Source organism: Staurois parvus, unplaced genomic scaffold, assembly GCF_062004578.1.
Source record: "Staurois parvus isolate SC_StPar_1 unplaced genomic scaffold, SC_StPar_1.0 ptg000257l, whole genome shotgun sequence".
Lineage (NCBI taxonomy): Eukaryota > Metazoa > Chordata > Amphibia > Anura > Ranidae > Staurois > Staurois parvus.
In genome coordinates this window covers 1,514,131-1,532,125 of record NW_028318053.1, presented here as the reverse complement: position 1 = coordinate 1,532,125, position 17,995 = coordinate 1,514,131, and the positions used below count along the sequence as shown (strand labels likewise).

At 42.8% G+C, this 17,995-nt stretch overlaps 1 protein-coding gene across 1 annotated transcript in view; it reads right to left on the bottom strand.

The window, feature by feature from the left end:
• The window catches only part of SLC9A3 (solute carrier family 9 member A3), a 442,722-nt gene that overhangs the window by 120,110 nt on the left and 304,617 nt on the right, over positions 1 to 17,995 (bottom strand). Inside the window, 1 exon segment of the mRNA XM_089681031.1 lies at positions 6,311 to 6,513. Coding sequence (XP_089537157.1) covers positions 6,311 to 6,513 — 203 coding nt within the window.

The window sequence follows — 17,995 nt, the reverse complement described above, 5'->3', positions numbered from 1 at the left end:
GTGTCTCCTCCACAGTCAGATGGTCTGGTACTGCGGAGTACCACTAGGTGGAGCACCGAATGGCTGGCTGTATAGATCAAATGTGAACAAGAAAGTGGTTTATTTCTGAATTTGTTGATGGTGTTAAAAGTTGTATCAGGGTATGCCGCTGGATTACCTGTAAATGTGATATATGAGAGAGGTTTTGGAGAAATGAAAAATGAGTCAAAAAAGGTTTCACCTCCTAACAGCCAGGTGGGAAGCATTTCTGCTGCTATGGTCCAGGATGGTGCTGGTCAGTTGTCAGTTGTTTACTGCACCAGTGGACAAACCACATGAGATGGAAGGGCCGAGCATGGACCAGAGAACAACAGAGATCCTGGCCAGGGCTCAAACGGATGTGCATAAAGAAATCAGGGTCATTGGGCCAAAAAGAGGTTTATGTAGCAGGTCTGATGAGACACCTGAAATACAGGGACAAATGGTATGTGAAAACTGGCAAAAGGGATCAGAAGAGAGCTCATCTGTTCAGGATTTGGATACAGATCCAAGTGGTGCAGGAAAAGGTAAAATGGTGGGACAGCCAGCTGCAGAGTACATGACACCAGGTGAAGTGGCATCTTGTGTGGTTCCCGTGGGTGATGGCTGCCCTATGGTGTGTGTGCCCTCTGCAGACACTGTCCTAACAAATGCTGGAAAAGATATTGAGAGGTGTAATATTGACTGGAATATATCTGTTCATGGTAAACTGAATGCTGTGGTGATGAGTCATGCAGGTTTAATATCCAAAGGTACCAGAAATAAGAGGGGTGGTCCAAGTACAGTAGAAATAGGTCCCCTACAGCCTTGGGACAGTAATACTGAGAGTGGTATTAGGAAACCTTGGAACCTGAAGCAAAGAGGCAGAAAGGTCGATAGAAAGGCCAGGGGGACCCCGTTAAGATTTCAAGAGAGAAAGTGTTTATGGAAGTGCACCTGGAAAAAGAGAAGGGAAGGTCTGATTAGAGCCCATAGCAGAGTGACAATGGGGCTTGGGGAGAGACACCAAAGGAGTCATTGGGTAGAGTTCCCCTATGGTCAGACCAGATTGGACCCCTGTAAGTGAGAGCTGGCACAGAGGTGCCAGAAGATGTAAGTTGTGTGTTCTGCCCCCTGCGGGGTCCAAACAAAGGGGGGGGGGGTATGTGACAGTGTGGCAATCTGTCACAACGTTGAAAGGTTATTTCACCCAGGATTCTCAACAAGGCAGGTTGAGGGGCTCCAGGGTAGGTGTTTGATACAGAGGAAAGTGGCTTTTCACTTTCCTCATTTGTTTGTAAGGTCCATTTTGGGACTTGGAGATTTCAAAGCGATTTGAGAGGGATGAAATCTCCAATCCTGGGACCAGGTTTTGGGAATGGCCAGGATACTGATTGCTCAGGTGTGCATGGCTCTTTTGTAGAGTCAGGACCAGGATTCTGGGCTCCACCCCGGCAGACAGGAGTCAGGAGGGCTCCACCCCGGCAGACAGGAGTCAGGAGGGCTCCACCCTGGTAGACAGGAGGTCACTGCCTTGAAGTCAGGTGGGCTTCACCTAGGAGAGGTGGAAGCCAAAAGCAGCAAGGGGCTGCTCGGGAGTAGCTGTGTGCTAGTGGCTAGCTGTGTGCAAGAGCCATTTTTGAAGGAGTCTGCAGGAGACAGGGGTAAGCCTGAAGAGAAAGACCAGAGGAAGATTGTTTATATCTGAGAGAGCCAGGAGACTGAATCTTTTCATTTATATTGATAATAGATACCCCTGCGTGGGAAACCTCTTATGTTATTGAACTGTCATTTAAATAAAAGTGGGCTGAACGACCCTCCAAAAAAGCAAGCTAGTCGCTGTGTGCGTTACAAAAGCTCTACCATTTGAAGCGAGGTCCCACTATATATATATATATATATATATATATATATACACACACAGTATCTAACAGAAGTGAGTACACCCCTCACAATTTTGTAAGTATTTTATTATATCTTTTCATGTGACAACACTGAAGAAATTACACTTTGCTACAATGTGAAGAAATGAGTGTACAGCTTGTATAACAGTGTAAATTTGCTGTCCCCTCAAAATAACTCAACACACAGCCATTAATGTCTAAACTGCTGGCAACAAAAGTGAGTATTCTCCTAAGTGAAAATGTCCAAATTGGGCCCAAAGTGTCAATATTTTGTGTGGCCACCATTATTTTCCAGCACTGCCTTAACCCTCTTGGGCATGAAGTTCTCCAGAGCTTCGTAGGTTGCCACTGGAGTCTGACATCACGGAGCTGGTCTTTCCAAAACTGAGCTCTTAGTATTCCTTCCAGCCCATGCCCCCTCCCCTGACTTCTCCATCAAGATCAATAACACAACCATCAGTTCCTCCCCTCATGCCAGGGTGCTAGGTGTAATCCTAGACTCCCATCTGTCCTTCCAGTCCCAAATCCAATCACTGTCCAAATCTTGTAGACTTCACCTCCGCAACATCTCCAAGATATGCCCATTCTTCACCTCTGAAACTTCTAAGCAACTTATTTACTCCCTGGTTATCTCTCGCCTTGACTATTGTAACTCCTTCCTCATTGGCCTAACTCATCACAAGCAATCCCCTCTTCAGTCTATCATGAATGCTGCTGCCAGACTCATCCACCTTACTAACCATTCCATATCTGCCACCCCTCTCTGCCAAACCCTCCACTGGCTTCCCATTGCCCAACGGATAAAATTCAAAACATTAACAATAACATATAAAGCCATTTATAACTCTGCCCCAAATTACATCACCAATCTTGTCTACATATATAACCCAAACCGTATTCTCCGCTCGTCACAGGATTTCCTGCTCTCTAGCTCCCTTGTCTCCTCCTCCCATGCTCGTCTCCAGGACTTCTCCAGAGCTTCCCCCATCCTCTGGAACACTCTACCCCAATTTATCAGACTATCGCCTACTCTGTCCACTTTTAGGCGATCTCTGAAAACCTATCATGTACCTGATAGGAGACTGAGTTGACGAGGTCAGCCTCACTTGTGTCCCTAGCCCTGACCCCACTGAGGTTGAAACAGCGGGAGTCTAGGGACCAGGGGGACAAGAGCGCCAGGAGTTGTCCTGGCATTGCAAATTTTCAAGTCTGGAGGAGCACAATTAAATTATTTATTCATATATTCATTTTCAGGTGAAGCCAGTAGGAAAGAAGTTCATGATCACAGCTGACCAGGGTTTGCAGTTCAGTAAACATGCACACTAAATAGGTGCTTCATTTGCCTGCTGAAGTGAATCTCCACCTACAGCTGGAAGGCATTCGTTTAGTGGCACTAATTTTACTTTACTATTACTAACACCACAAAATGACAACTCCTGGCTGTGTGGGCCACAGGTATCCTCCTGCCTCCTAGCAACCAAGGATGCTGTGTGGGCTAGCCGCCCACATCCGAACAACAGAAAATGTCAAACAAAGGGGGATCCCACACAAGAAAAAAAAAACATCCTGGGGTTTCCTCCAAAATATGTGTCAGGCCACATGCTCTCAACAAGAAGATGAAGATGAGGACAAGGGCCTCTTACTTACATCCCTGGCCCAGTACATGTGGGGGTCTTGTTGAGGAGAGCTTAGCAGAATCTGGAAGCCCCTTTTAAAAAAAAAAAAAAAAAGGGGAGGACCCCCAGATAACAGCCACTCCCATGTAAATTAAAGTCCTTTCATTAAAAAAGAAAAAAAAATCCCACAGTGTAAATCTATTGTGATGTAGATAAATGACAATGATGATGAACTATCCTGACAACCCACCAAAACAAAACACATGCTCTTGACAGAATCCTTCCCATGGATGATACTTCCTAGCCCATCAGCTGAATGTAAATAAGGGGACACGGTATCTTGAGTGATATTACTAACCAAATATTGTCATCGCCATATTTAGTCAATGAGGTTATCCTGCCCCTTTGTTTACATTTTGCTAATAGGTAGGAAAATGTCAAACATCTTGAAGTGGCTATTGGAAGCCAACATGTCTGTGGGTCAGCAGGTTTTGCTTTGGTGGGTTGTGTGGATCATCATTAATCATGATTACTGTGGATCTACATCTTGGGATGACTTTGATTGACAATGGATTTACACTGACATGTTTTTAGGCTTTTGAACAGGGCTTGTTTAAACGTGTGGTATTTTATAGACTTTTCAAATTCTACTGGATACCTGGGACTTCCAGATTTTGATAATTTCCCCTCCCCCTCTCCTTACCAACATCTGCCTGGCCAGAGATGTGTGGGAGAAGCCTGTGTCTTCATCAAAATACAGAAAGGGTGTTTTGCTAGGAGTAACCCCCCCCCCCCCCCCCCGACAAGGTATCCTCTAGCCATTCATAGGTGGCTTGTATTTTTGTGAATTGATATAAGGCTTCCTTTGATTGGTTAAGGTGCATGGGTGGGTGGACGACATCACAATCTACATTTTATCCAATGAGTGGTAGTGTATTCATTGGTCTCTATAGCACTGTTGTCACCCTGCGCTCCCCAGAAAATACACACACAGAACACAAACATTTATTCACAACAGAAATGCTGCATATTCAGTCACAGTACTCAGATGGCACTGCATATCCATTCATAACACACAGACTGAGTACTCAGATCACACTTTTAATACATGGCACTTTTGGGTTCCTAAACTCAGGGTACTGGTGCTCCAAGTCAGCTCAGAGCCAGATCAGTAACAAGGGTCTAATGGACATCTGGGGGTTTATTTACTAAAGCTGGAGAGTCCAAAATCAGACTCCCTTCTGCATAGAAACCAATCAGCTTCCAGGTTTCATTGCCAAAGCTTCATTGAACAAGCTGAGGTTAGAAGCTGATTGGTTTCTATGCAGAAGGGAGTCTGATTTTGGACTCTCCAGCTTTAGTAAATAAACCCCCTGATGTCACCCTAAAGAGAACCTATCACCACACCATAAGTTATTAAAAACGTGTGCTCTATCTTCCCACCCTTTTCACATGTCTAACATGCCCTGTCTGTAGATTTTGTGCTTGGTCATAGCCTTCTCTTCCCCACCATCTTTCCCAAACACTTTAGCATTATTTTTAATATCTTCAATATTAATCTAGAATGGGCATTCTTTTTCTAGTTCTACATTAAAAGATACTAGTGGGCACTGAGTTCTAATTTCTAATCTAACCCAAAACATTTAGGCTGGAATATGTAATGGGCCATACCAAATGGCTAACAAGCAAACAATCACACGGGAGGTCATTTTCAACAAATCTTTCTACAACCTCCAACTCTGCGCTGTTAAAAAAATAAACTTATTAAAAATAAAGATAAACCAAAAAGTGTAATAATCAAATGTGTACAAAAAATAAAAAAAATTATATAGAGATGAAAAATTAAAATATATAAATATAAAATAGTGTATTATTTCACTGCTGCCACTATATACCCCCTACTTATATTAAAAAGTGCAACACATAATAGTCACTAGTAGTGCTGTGATATGTACCCAAACTCCTAAAATAAATATTAAACAAACAGTTCTCCTAAAGCACCCTTGTGAACTTAGGGAGTCCATTAATATAAATAAAAGGTCCAACACAAATATGCTTCTCCCACCACACCAGTCTTGATATCACATGCACAGATTCCTTCTCTCAATATCAGTAAGACAGTTTAATGCCTGGCCTTTTGGCCTTTTTCAGATTGGCAATAAAAGCTCAAAGCAGAGATCCATACGCTCTCTCTTTTTCTCAATGTGTTCTGCTCCAACTCCGCTCAACTCCCTAACAAAGGTAAATGACCAGGGATCATATAAAAAGAGAAACACTCCACAGTGCAATAAAATCCCAATAAAATATTTATTCCACTAGAAAATCTCACTAAAAAACTTTCTTGCATTTAGACACATCACTATTGTTTGTATAGCTCGATCGCCAACACACAGAGATAATGCCAAACAAAGGATCGCCATTAGGCTCTCACCACCGCATTCGGCCTCCAGTATGTCGTCAGTTCCGGTCTCATTACTAATGTCAATCTCTCTTCCTGTTCACAACCCAACATATTTCGTCATTTCTGACTTTTTCAAGGTATCTTGAAAAACTGGTGTTGCGGAAGAAGCATATTTGTGTTGGACTGTTTAGTTATTTTGATGGACTCACTGAATTCACAACGGTGCTTTAAGAGAACTGAGAAATGTTAAATATTTACTTTATGAGTTTTGGTACGCAGCACAGTGTTACTAGTGACAATTATTTGCTGCACATTGCCAACAAATGTGAACACTTCTTTGCCATATAAAGTGGGTAAATTTCCATGAAAGCCAGTTTGTTTATACAACTTACCTGAAAGATCACGGTAAAATACACAACAATTATTGTTGTGCTGACAAATAAATTTTTTGCTTTCACCCGTTCTCCGTCTAATAAAGCAACTAAAGCAAAGGCAACAGCACCCCTCAAGCCACCATATGACATCACAACTTGATCAATAATTTCCAGTTGTACCATTCTATACCGATTTAAAATCCAAGTTTGAACAACAACACCTAAAAGAAAGAAAAAAATATGATGCAAAAAATTTGTTCAGTATATTTAAACATTACTTATATCAATACACTACAAAAACAAAAATGCAGGAAAACTATAGTGGCAAAAAACACCCCCAAAAACTGTTCAGTTTTTATCAGACTGTTATGCACAGATAAATTAAAGATAGCAAAAAACTGGATTAAAATCAGGTATTACAGTATATCTTAGACCTTCAAAATATGGCATACCAGTGTAATGATTGCTTGTCAACAGAGTTCCTAATGTAGTGCCCTTAAGTTAGAGGATACAAAAACATCTTAAATGTAGCTTTTTGTTTTATTATAAGAGGATATGGAAAATGTATATGTGTTTATAAACCACAGTCACATTTGCATTATCCACCCTCCTTTTTGCCCAACTCTTCCCCTGATCAAACCAACAATGCCCGAGTGGGATATAATAGTTATATCAGTTTCATTATTACAAAATTTTAAACATGTCTAATAAGTGACAATAAATAGGAATAAGGAAAATACAGAAATACAGACAACAAATGTCAAATCAGGGCAAATTATTTTTTGCTTCTACTCCATTTGATAGGACACTGCCTCAGGGACAATTACACAGACATACAAGGGTATACATACCTCAGTCCCAAGTTCACCTCAACTGGACCATATGAAAGAGGGACATGTACCTCACAAGGATCCCATACAATCCCAATTTCCACCAACATGATAGTCTTCAAAGAGCCTGTAACCCACCATTTTTTGCGTGACTTTCAAACTCAGCCTATAAACAGTATTATTCAGGGACAAGGACAGAGGCGTACCAACCATGGGTACAATGTGTGCAGTGCTCATGGGCCCTGAGGGGGGTGGGGCCCACTGTGTTCTGACACACAATGCATCTATGGAGGGGAATAGTGATTTATAAAAATGACAGCCGTGCTGCATGTCCCTTACATGTTTATACCCTGCAGCCGCACCTGTCCCTGCCCGCTGCCTGTGCCCCTGCTGCTTGTTGCAGTCAGCTGTCAACTCTGGCGATGGGATTGGCATCACAGGGGAGCAGACGCTGATGTCATCCTGAGTCCTGGAGGAACAAAAATTTTACATTCCGCTAGGTCTGCCTGGGGTCTGTTAGGGAGGTGGAAGGATTGTACTGGGAGATAAACTGACTCTACTAAGTGACAGACTGACATAGGGGGATAATTAGACTGGGGGGTAGATGGACCTAGAGGGGGTGTTTGTGCTGGGGGTCAGACTGACCTTGGGGGGTGATTGTGCTCAGAGACAGACAGACTGTAATGGGGGGCGGATTGACCTGGGGGGTGATTGTGCTGGGAAATAGACTGACCTGAGGGGGATTATACTGGGAGACAGACTCAGTCTGTCCCCAAGTATAATTTCCCCAGGTCAGTCTGATACCCAGTACAATCCCACAAAGGATTAGGATAGATTGTAATGGAGGAAAGACTGACTTTGGTGAAGGGGGGGGGGGTTGTACTGGGGGACAGATTAACCTGGGGGATTGTCCTACAGAACAGACAATGTCGCAGCAGGAGGGATACACTGTATTGGACATTACACACTTCTGCACTATATACTGTACCTTACAGACTCCTTCACAATATACACTATATTATACATTGTACGACAGCGCCTGCCCCCCCTTGTGATGCCAAACCTGTCCCCAGAGTTGACTCCTGCGTGATATACACTATGTTGTACATTACACGCTCCTGCACTATATACAGTATATTGTACATAACATATTCCTGGACTATATACACTATATTGTACATTACATCCTACTGCACTATATACAATATATTGTACATTATACACACCTGAACTTTACATACTATATTGTACATTACAGACTCATGCACTATATACACTATATTGTACATTACAGACTCATGCACTATATACACTATATTGTACATTACACACTTCTGCATGATATAGACTATATTGTACATTACACACTCCTGCACTACTGTATATACACTATGTAGGAGGTAGTGAAGTGATGGACAACACCTATATTTTCTTGTTTTACCCAGGCCATTCCAATTTGATTATGGTGGGAAGAGAGGCTCTGAAAAGCGGTTTCTTTTACCTCCTGAATGGCTCTTAACATAAAAGATAATGAAGTGGCTAACTCTTTCTTATTTTACTTTTCTCAGACACAAAGCAGCCAGTTGTTTGTAAGTGTTCCTAATGCACCACTATTGCCCCATGTCATGAAGTGCCCGTGCCTCCCCCACCCCCCTTGTGCCTGCTGTCCCCACTGTGTCACCTCACCCTCCTTCCCCCCCCGTCAGGTCCTCGCATCCTGCAGGGTGAGAGGTGTCACCTCGCCCTCCTTCCCCCCTTTGTCAGGTCCTCTCATCCTGCCGCAGCCTTTGAAGACGGGCTGCGCAGGATGGGAGGAAAGTGACCCCTGCGGCGGGAATCACACCTCTCCCGGCCATATAGCCGGAAGAGGGGTGACCCCCCGCCAGGTCCGGAGACAAAGGCCGCGCTCCCTGAGCATGGCCTGAGTGCGGGGGGCATGCCTCGTTGCCCCAGCAACCCGGCGCTGGGCCGGCCGTTGCTGGGGCAACCGGGAAGTTTCCTGCGCCGGCTTAAGAAGGCCGGCGCGGGACCCGGCCTGTGGTTTGCCCCCTCTCAGGACAGGGTGCTGTACGGGGTCTGAGCTGAGACTAAACCACACAGCCAAGACCCTGCCAAGTCCCTGCAAGCCTGCTGTGTCCCTGACAAGCTGACCGCTGTTTTGGTCCCCTGCACGAGAGAGAGAGAACAGCTGTTGGGAGGTCTGAGCTGAGGTCAGACCCCACAGCCAAGACCCCGCTGAGTCCCCGTGAGCCTGCTGTTGTCCCTGGAAAGCTGCCCCCTGTCTGCTGATCGAGTGTCCCTGGAAGCGGCCTGCTGCTGAGTGTCTGCAAGCCGCCGACCGTGAGTGTCCCTACAAGCCGCCTGCTGCTGAGTGTCTGCAAGCCGCCTACCGTGAGTGTCCCTACAAGCCGCATGTTGCGGAGTGCCCTGAACTGCCCCTATTGTGTGCCCAGATTACCCTTGCCTGAACTGCCCCTATTGTGTGCCCAGATTACCCTTACCTGAACTGCCCCATTGAGGGCCTGGATTATTGCTACCTGAACTGCCCCACTGAGTGCCCGGATCAGTGCTGCCTGAACTGCCCCTATTGTGTGCCGGGATTAATACTTGCTCGGACTGCCTATTACGTGTCTGGAGTACCGTAGCTACCTAGATTGCCCTATTGGAGGCTGGATCACAATTATTTTGGGCTCTTCTCCTTTTTGGGTACCTGGACACTACCTTCCTACCCTGATTGAGTGCCTTCCATAGTTCAATAAAGCTCTGTGTGTTCTGTTCCACCTACGCTTTCGTCACACCCCACAAATTGGCTATGAGAAATCAGAGAAATTACAAGCCATGGCTATCCCTAGGGGCAGTCAACAGAGCTCTGCGGACACAACCTTAGGCAAGAACCAGAAACCAGAATTAAAACTGCCAGCTCAGACAGTGAATTGGCTTGAACGATGGCTACAAACAATATCTACTTGTGGGTGTGAATAGAGAAACAAATGTCTCTAGTGATTAAAAAGGCAATTCTGCTCAGCAGTGATCCGGGAGCAGGAGATGGCAACTGCAGAGGAGATGGGGACGGTGAGAGCATCCCTGTGACATCCATGTGACTTACCAGGGGACAGCCCATGTGATGGAAGGTGGTAATTTTGAATAAATGACAAGCAATTTCAAAAACCCAGGAAAGTGATGTGGCTTCACAGCTGAAGAAGAGGCAGAACTTTAAAAGCGATTCATTAAGGACCGGGATAGCAGCCTTGGGAGACCCTGAGACACCCCAGATGTTAAAGAAACATAGACCCTTCATTAATTTATCTAACCTATCTAACCCCATTGGGAGTCGGGCTCGATGGTAACAGCTGGGATGGTGTGCGCCCTGTGAGGACGAGATATGAATCTGCCGATATGAAAGGGGGTGGTGAATTGCCGTGAGCAACGGCAGGACTTTCTCTATTGTGATTCATCTCTGTTAATGTTATAGTCTAAATGCACTCCTGAGTATTAGGGGGGTCAGAGAACTGTATTCGGGGGATTCTCAGTGGTGTTGGAATCAGTCAGATCACTCCTGCTCCCAAAGTAATTAGGAGGGAAAGTCTTCCCTGGGGACAGATAATGCAGCAGCCGTGTATCAATAGCAAACTCAGTGGCAAAGCTTAAAGAGATGAGGAGTACATCCGTCTAAGGGGGGGTGGGGGTAGTAAAAAACCCCCAAGCATGTGCGAATACTAGGACAATAAGGAAACACCTACCCCTGCAGGAGAAAAGCCCAGAGAAATAACCCGAGAAACAAAAGGAGAGAACTAGGAAAGGGGTGGAAGACCATGCAAGAATGTCACTAGGGATACAAGACGCGCACCAGTCCTATTACCCAATAAATGGTTCCTTTTTCTCAGGGGAAAGTTACAAGGTTTGGAATTTACATTAGCTAATATATTAACAGGTTAACAGATCGCTCTCATGGTTTTACAGAATGTATAATGGTATTAGGCAAGGATGCCCTCTCTCTCCCTTGCCATTTGTACTGTTTTTGGAACCTGTTCTGGCGAGGGTAAGGAAGTGTGTAGATATAGCGGGAATAAACTTAGGTGAAGTGGAGCATAAAATAGCCGCATATGCAGATGATATGTTGTTCTATATTGTGAAACCTAAAATAACGTTGCCTAATTTAACAAATAAGAACAGTAAAGGTGAGTAAAGTAAAGTAAAAAACAGTAAGGTGAGCTTTCAAATTTGAAAATAAACCCGGTAAAATCAGAAATATTAAATATCAATATTCCAATGTCAGAGAAGTTGAGTCTACAAAAAGAGTTCCCATTTATTTGGAGGGAAAAGGAAATAGGATACTTGGGAGTAAAATTTACCCCCTCAATAAAGGTTATATATCATGCATTTTATATCCCCCTAATAGATGAAATTAAGGAAGAACTAAAGAGACTTTCAAAGGGAGATGCTTCTTGGATAGGACGTATAAATCTGGTAAAGATGGTGATAATGCCAAAAATTCTGTATAAGTTCCATATGCTTCTGGTTCACCTCCCAGGATTGTTTTTCGGGATGATAAAGAAGATGATTATTAAATTTATATGGGCAAATAGGAAACCATGAATTAGTTATGAGGTCCTGAGTAGAGAAAAAGGGAAAGGGGGTTTGGGCTTACCTAATGTAAGGAATTATTATTTAGCAGTAATTGTATCACGAATAGTGGATTGGACATTTAACTCACAAGGGAAAGGATGGGTGAAGATGGAAGGGATCTTAAGTAAGACTGTCAGGGTTCCCCGCAGCGCTGGTCCCGGCGCAGGTCCTGGCGCAGGCACAGTGCGCCACTCTGTGCAGGGACGCGGGCACCAGGTCCTGGCCGACCGCAGCATTCAGGTTCGCGCATGCGCAGTAGGAACCGCGGTCGCGCGCCGGGCACCAATGACAGCGCAGGGCGCGATATTTAAACAGCCCTGAGCTGTCATTCAGTGCCTTCTGGTCTCTTCTGCATACCTGTACCTGTGATCCTGTTCTCTGTAAGTTACTGACCCGGATTGGACCTGACCTTGCTGTATTCTCCTACCCTGACCTCTGGCTTGCCTGACCTCTCTCCTGGATGCCCCTTATTAGATCTGACCTCCTGTTGCTGACCTGGCGTGTGACCCGACTATTCTCTGCCCGCTGCTTTGTACCGCACCGACCCCACTGTTACTGACCCGGCTTGTCTGACCTTGCATCTGCTCATCCGTCCATCCATCCATCCCAATGGGGTCTCCCGACCTCCTCACATCAGGCTCTTCACCGTGGGAGGCCCTAGTGAATACCCCTACCACTGACAGGTATACTCAGGAGCCACGACCTGGACTCAGGGTACTCCAAGTCCATCCCCACCATCAGGGGCTCTGGTGAACAAGTACTCTGGGGCTTAGATTCCGTGCTCTGGGGACGCCTAATCAGTGGAGTGCTGGTGGTACCGCCAGGCGGTCCCTTACAGTGGCACAGTTAGAAAAGATTGGATGGATTCCACATAAGTTTCGCACATTGGATGTTAATATTAGTTCACTGACAAGGAAAGTTTTGAGTGTAAGGGATAGAATGTATAGTCAAAAAGGTTGGAAATGTAATTCAATATTGACTCCTTTGGAGGGAACAGAGTATTTCCCTCTGGGGAAGGATAATATTTTTGGGAAATGGTTGAAGGATAAGAATGCACGTTTGAAGGATATATTGAATGGATATATTGAGTTTTATAAGGGAAATTGTACACTTTTCAAAACTTAAAGAAGAAAAAAAGATTTATCACATTTGATGAGTGGCAGTATTATCAACTAAATCATTCTGTTTCAAGTCTCCCTCAACCACTGAGGACATAGGAGAATATGTATCCATTTGAAAAACTGTTAAATGAAAAAATAACTCCAAAACATGTTACTTCTAGTTTTTACAAGATCCTAATGGCTATGGAAAGAACTGATCCTCCGGGATTTTGGGAAAAATGGGAAAAGGAGCTTGGAACAGAATTGAATGTGCAACAATGGAATAAGGTTTTCAAATTAACACGAGGTGACAAATATGAGCACAGCTGAGATGAATTATAAATGTTTAACTAGATGGTATATTACACCAAACGTAGCTCATGGGCAACAAGTAGATACATCACCTTTGTGCTGGAGAGGATGTGGAGAAATGGGTACAATGGCACATATATAGTGGGGTTGCACAAAATTACAGGATTACTGGAGAGAAATAATTCAATATATTCAGGAGATATGCAGGATAACTGTACAGAGAGATCCCTGGTGGTGTTTATTCTATAACTTTGAGCCCTCAGCGAAACTATACAAAAACAGGGTACTTTATCATCTAATTAGTGTGGCTAAGGGTCTGATTCCCAAGTTCTGGCAGGTTCCTGAAGCACTAAAAATGAACGAATGGATAAATAGAGTTGAAAATATTTATAGGATGCAGGAGCTATGTCATATGGAGAATAAAATGGAAAAACTCAGGAAAATATGGTGTAGTTGGTTGAAATTAAAATCCTCTGAAAGATATATGGAATTGGTGGGAGTTGTGGGAGAAATTTAGGAGTCAGGAGAGAGCCTTAATTGTGATTTTGAGGGAGAGCAGCGCTTGAGATAAATAGATAAACATGAGAGCAGATATAGGTCAGGAAGAGGATGTGGATGGGGAAAAGGGGAGGGGGGGGTATAATGGAATGTGTATACGTGAATTATTTTTATAAACAGGTTGTTCTTTTTATACTGGAAAATCAAATAAAAGTTAAATTTAAAAAAAAAGGCAATTCTGAAGCGCACAGTGAACCAGATTCAAATCACAAGGGACTGCAATGCAAACTAAAAAAAATTATTGCAGCTTGGAATTGGACCCAACTGGAATTTGTGAGTCTGAAACATTTGGTGGAATATGCATTTTTATTGGGCCCTCATTATGCTATTTCTGTCAGTCTTTCTTCATGGACAAAATCAGATGGATATGCAGCAGCAAAACTTAAACTTTTTCAGATCCGTTGACATTCGTTACTATGCCCATTCTTAGGTTTGTATACATCCGAATTGCTGAATATCAATTTGTTACAAAATAAAAACGCACATATCTACTTTTTAAACATATGCTCATGCAGGTTCACCTGCCATGAATGTTTGGTGAATGTCAGGCTAACTGCTTTATAAATATGCTCCACACCTAGTGATTTTGTGACCTAATAAAGTGATTTTTAACCATCAACCCAGTTTAAAATAGAAATAAAAGGCAAATCGTTTTGTATAGATATATATAAATTAATACCTTTTTTTCTCTTTATTATATGTGATCACATTCCCTATGTTTTCAGCTGCATAAGAGCTGGGGGAGGAGAAACACCAGAACACTGATATTTCCAGTGAAAGGCTGTCAAGGGGGGTGTGTCCAGACAAGACTGAGTTCCCAGCATAGCTAGAGAACTAACCACTGTGTGCTCTAATGTTTAGTGTGGTCAATTTTTAATAGGAAAACAGAGGGACTGTCAAGAACACCAGAGATTTCACACAAAGAAAAGCAATACAAAGGCAACAGGATACTTTTTCACACAAGTACATGGTACAGCAAGAACGTATCAGGAATATGAAATAGTAGGTATGCATATACTTTAAAGCATACAATCCTATAGCCATAGGCTACCTGCCTTTTACCAGAATGATGCCATGAAGCTCAAAGTATCTGCAGTAACAACCTTCCCATGTCAGGTTTGTTTCTGGAGCAGAAAAAAAAGGCCCCAAACTCCCTATACACCAAGTGCATGTATAACAGCTTGGTACTTCTATTGTAAATACCAGCTAGCAAAGTTAGCCCCCATCCTGTAGGTCATGCCCTGGGCACATGGTCCCAACATTTTCCAGATTTCCATCACTATTGTTCTGTTTTTACACTATTTAAAGATTTATGTGTTTTTAACAATTTTATTTTTTTCTGCTTGTAATGAAATGCTTACAAACATTCATATTAATGAACTACTGGGTGTCAAGGATGTACCGCTTGCTGGAAGTGGCCCAATATCTGTTTGAAGTACTAGCTTGCCTGGCTTCACGTGTCATTTCAGAGAAGGTCTTAAGCACAGCGGGAGATTTGTGACTGAGAAGCTATGTTTTAATAAAATGAATCAGGCCTTAATTGAAAGAGCAACCTGCAGAGATTACTGATAAGATACCCACTGCAGAGGTTACTGATAAAATCAATACATTTTTATTTTATATACATTTAACTAAGAAAATATTTGGTAGGAGGTTGTGCTGCATCTGGGGTGAGGGTGTGTGGGGTTTCAGCTGCACAGTACAGTGAGGTGCAGTAAAAAAAGGCAACTCTTGAATTGTCTGTCAGCAACGCATGCCCTATGTGCTCTATTTAACCCAAGTTAAAATGTATAATCTAAAAAAAGGAGTAAACCCCTATTAATAGAAAAAAAATATATTGACAGTTGAAGATCTAACTATCAGTTAGTTGTTGCAGACAGACCTATGTGGAACTACACTGCACCTGAGCACCAGAAACCAAAAATGGTATCTATTTAACAAACTCACCCATCCATCCATGTCTCCACGAAAAACACCCGCCTAGCATTTCTGACTGGCCATCTTGAGTAAGGGCAGATGATTAATGTAGCATTTACTTCCTGGTATCTATCTGTCCTTAGCACAGGCATGCAGGCAGGAGGGTGTGCTTAGCTAAGAAAACACCTCCTCCTGTTCTGAAGTCTCATAATTTGCCTAGGCCTGGAAACCAGAAATTAAAAAAAAAGTTAAAAAATGAGTGAATAGGGTATACTTTCTGCCATAATCTCTTATCTGAAATCACTCTGTAAACCGAAACAAAAACGAGAAGCGCACCAACCTTGCGCATTACCTCAGTAACCAAAATTTATTATTTACAAAATGATACTCACAAACAGCGAATAAAATCAGACATGTAAGTCCTCAGATTGACTTGAAAGATAAGGAGCCAGCGCGAATCCCATCATGGGGATAGACAGTACAGCTGATGCGTTTCGACTGGCATCCCTTCTTCATCAGAGCTACTCACTCTGTCACATGATCTCCTAAAGGAAACTATAAGCTTCTGCGCAGATACTCATTGCCCAAGTATATTTCACTTTTGTTACGGTTTAAGGCAGTCCATTGAAAGGACCCACCCTTCAAAGTCAAAGCACTTTTAAACAACCCATGGTGGCCCTGAACCTCATCCCTAGCACTGATATGTCTCTCCTTTCAAGTCCAAGTCACATAGTTATATAGTACATAGTTATATAGTTAGTCAGGTTGAAAAAAAGATACTGGTCCATCTAGTTCTACCAATAAAGTCCTGATTTCTCGACAAATCTTGCCATCATTTTGTTTATTTTTATACTAGCCTTATTAGGATTTCTACCACCTGGTTCCCTAATACACGAGTGCCACAATATCAAACCAAGCCAGTGATAGCTCCTCAAAAAAAAAAAAAAAATAATAATAATAATACAACTAATGTGCAGCCTAGGAATGGTCAAATTAATATTTGGGGATATTCAAAATTCCCACCTCATAAATTTCCATGTTGAATTACAAACAATAAATGCAAAGCTTTGAAATCTATCGTAATAAATATAGATGAATGTACAACAGATATCAGCTCAATTCCAAACTACCAATGTGGGCAGAGTAACCTGCCACAGACAAACACTTGTTAAGACTGTAAACCGACAGCAAACCAAAAGTGGAATAAGGCATGAATTAACAGGCAAACCTGTTCTGAGTGGAATTTAAGATGTTTCTTTACTGTCCTTACTGGGCATGACAGAAAACCATCTACTGTAAAAACTTTGCTATAATAAATCCATATTTTGACCAATGTTTAACTATGCTGCATGTCACCTTCCTGTAAGCCTCCCCCTTCCTGTTTGTTGGTGCTAACACATTTGCTGATTAACATAGTCATAAAGAATGCAAAAGAATAAAGTTTTTTCACAAGGTGAGGAAAAGACAGAATCCTTTATTTTCATTAAACCAAGCAAAATGTCAAGTGGCACTTGTCAGGGAAATCCTTCAGCATTTGGGAGACCACAAACAGCTTGCTAAAGTCTTCTGCATCTAATGTTTTTATTTTATTTGCCACTGAATGGGACATCCCTTGTTCAAAGTTATGACCAATGAAATAGATCATTGATGTAATCCTTTCTTTGTCCATATGATTACTGGCCACCTCACTTACCTCAAAAAGCTTCCTAGATCAATCTTTCTCTTACTTAAAGCAATAGACAAGTGAGCTGCCAGCAATACACCTCCTTTTGTTTTGTTGCCAGCTGTCTTGAAAAGGAAGCACTACCAGACCCTTCTTTAAATAACTGAAAATGTCAGGGAATTCCTATTAGACAGCTGTCTCAGAAATGTGTGTGTGTGCATATCTATGCTTGCAGTTCTGCACGTAGGGTCATGGCTAGGTGTGGGCTTGCTTGCCTTCTTCATCTTGGTTTCCTATAACATACATGACAGGCTGGATGATGTTATCAAACAGGATGATATTATCAGCTTCATCCAGAAGCTGATGTCCATGTGATTTTACCAAATTGTTGGACAAACAGCCTTCTATTGAATCTTTGCCATACTGCAACCTTGCTATCCCCACATACACCCTTTTCCATATCCAGCCTGACTACGCCTGTGTTCCTGAAGCCTGCTACTTCCCTGTGTCAGTCCACACATTTCTGGTCATACCCGGATCCCTAACAATCACATTACAATGTGTGTCGTAAAAGGGAGCTCATCTTCTTTCAGCTGTCAGTTTTTAAACTTTTGGTGCAAAATGCACAGTAGTGATGGTCAGCACACTACTTTGTTCAATGTTATCCCACGCAAGAAAAAACTCAAGAAACCTGCGA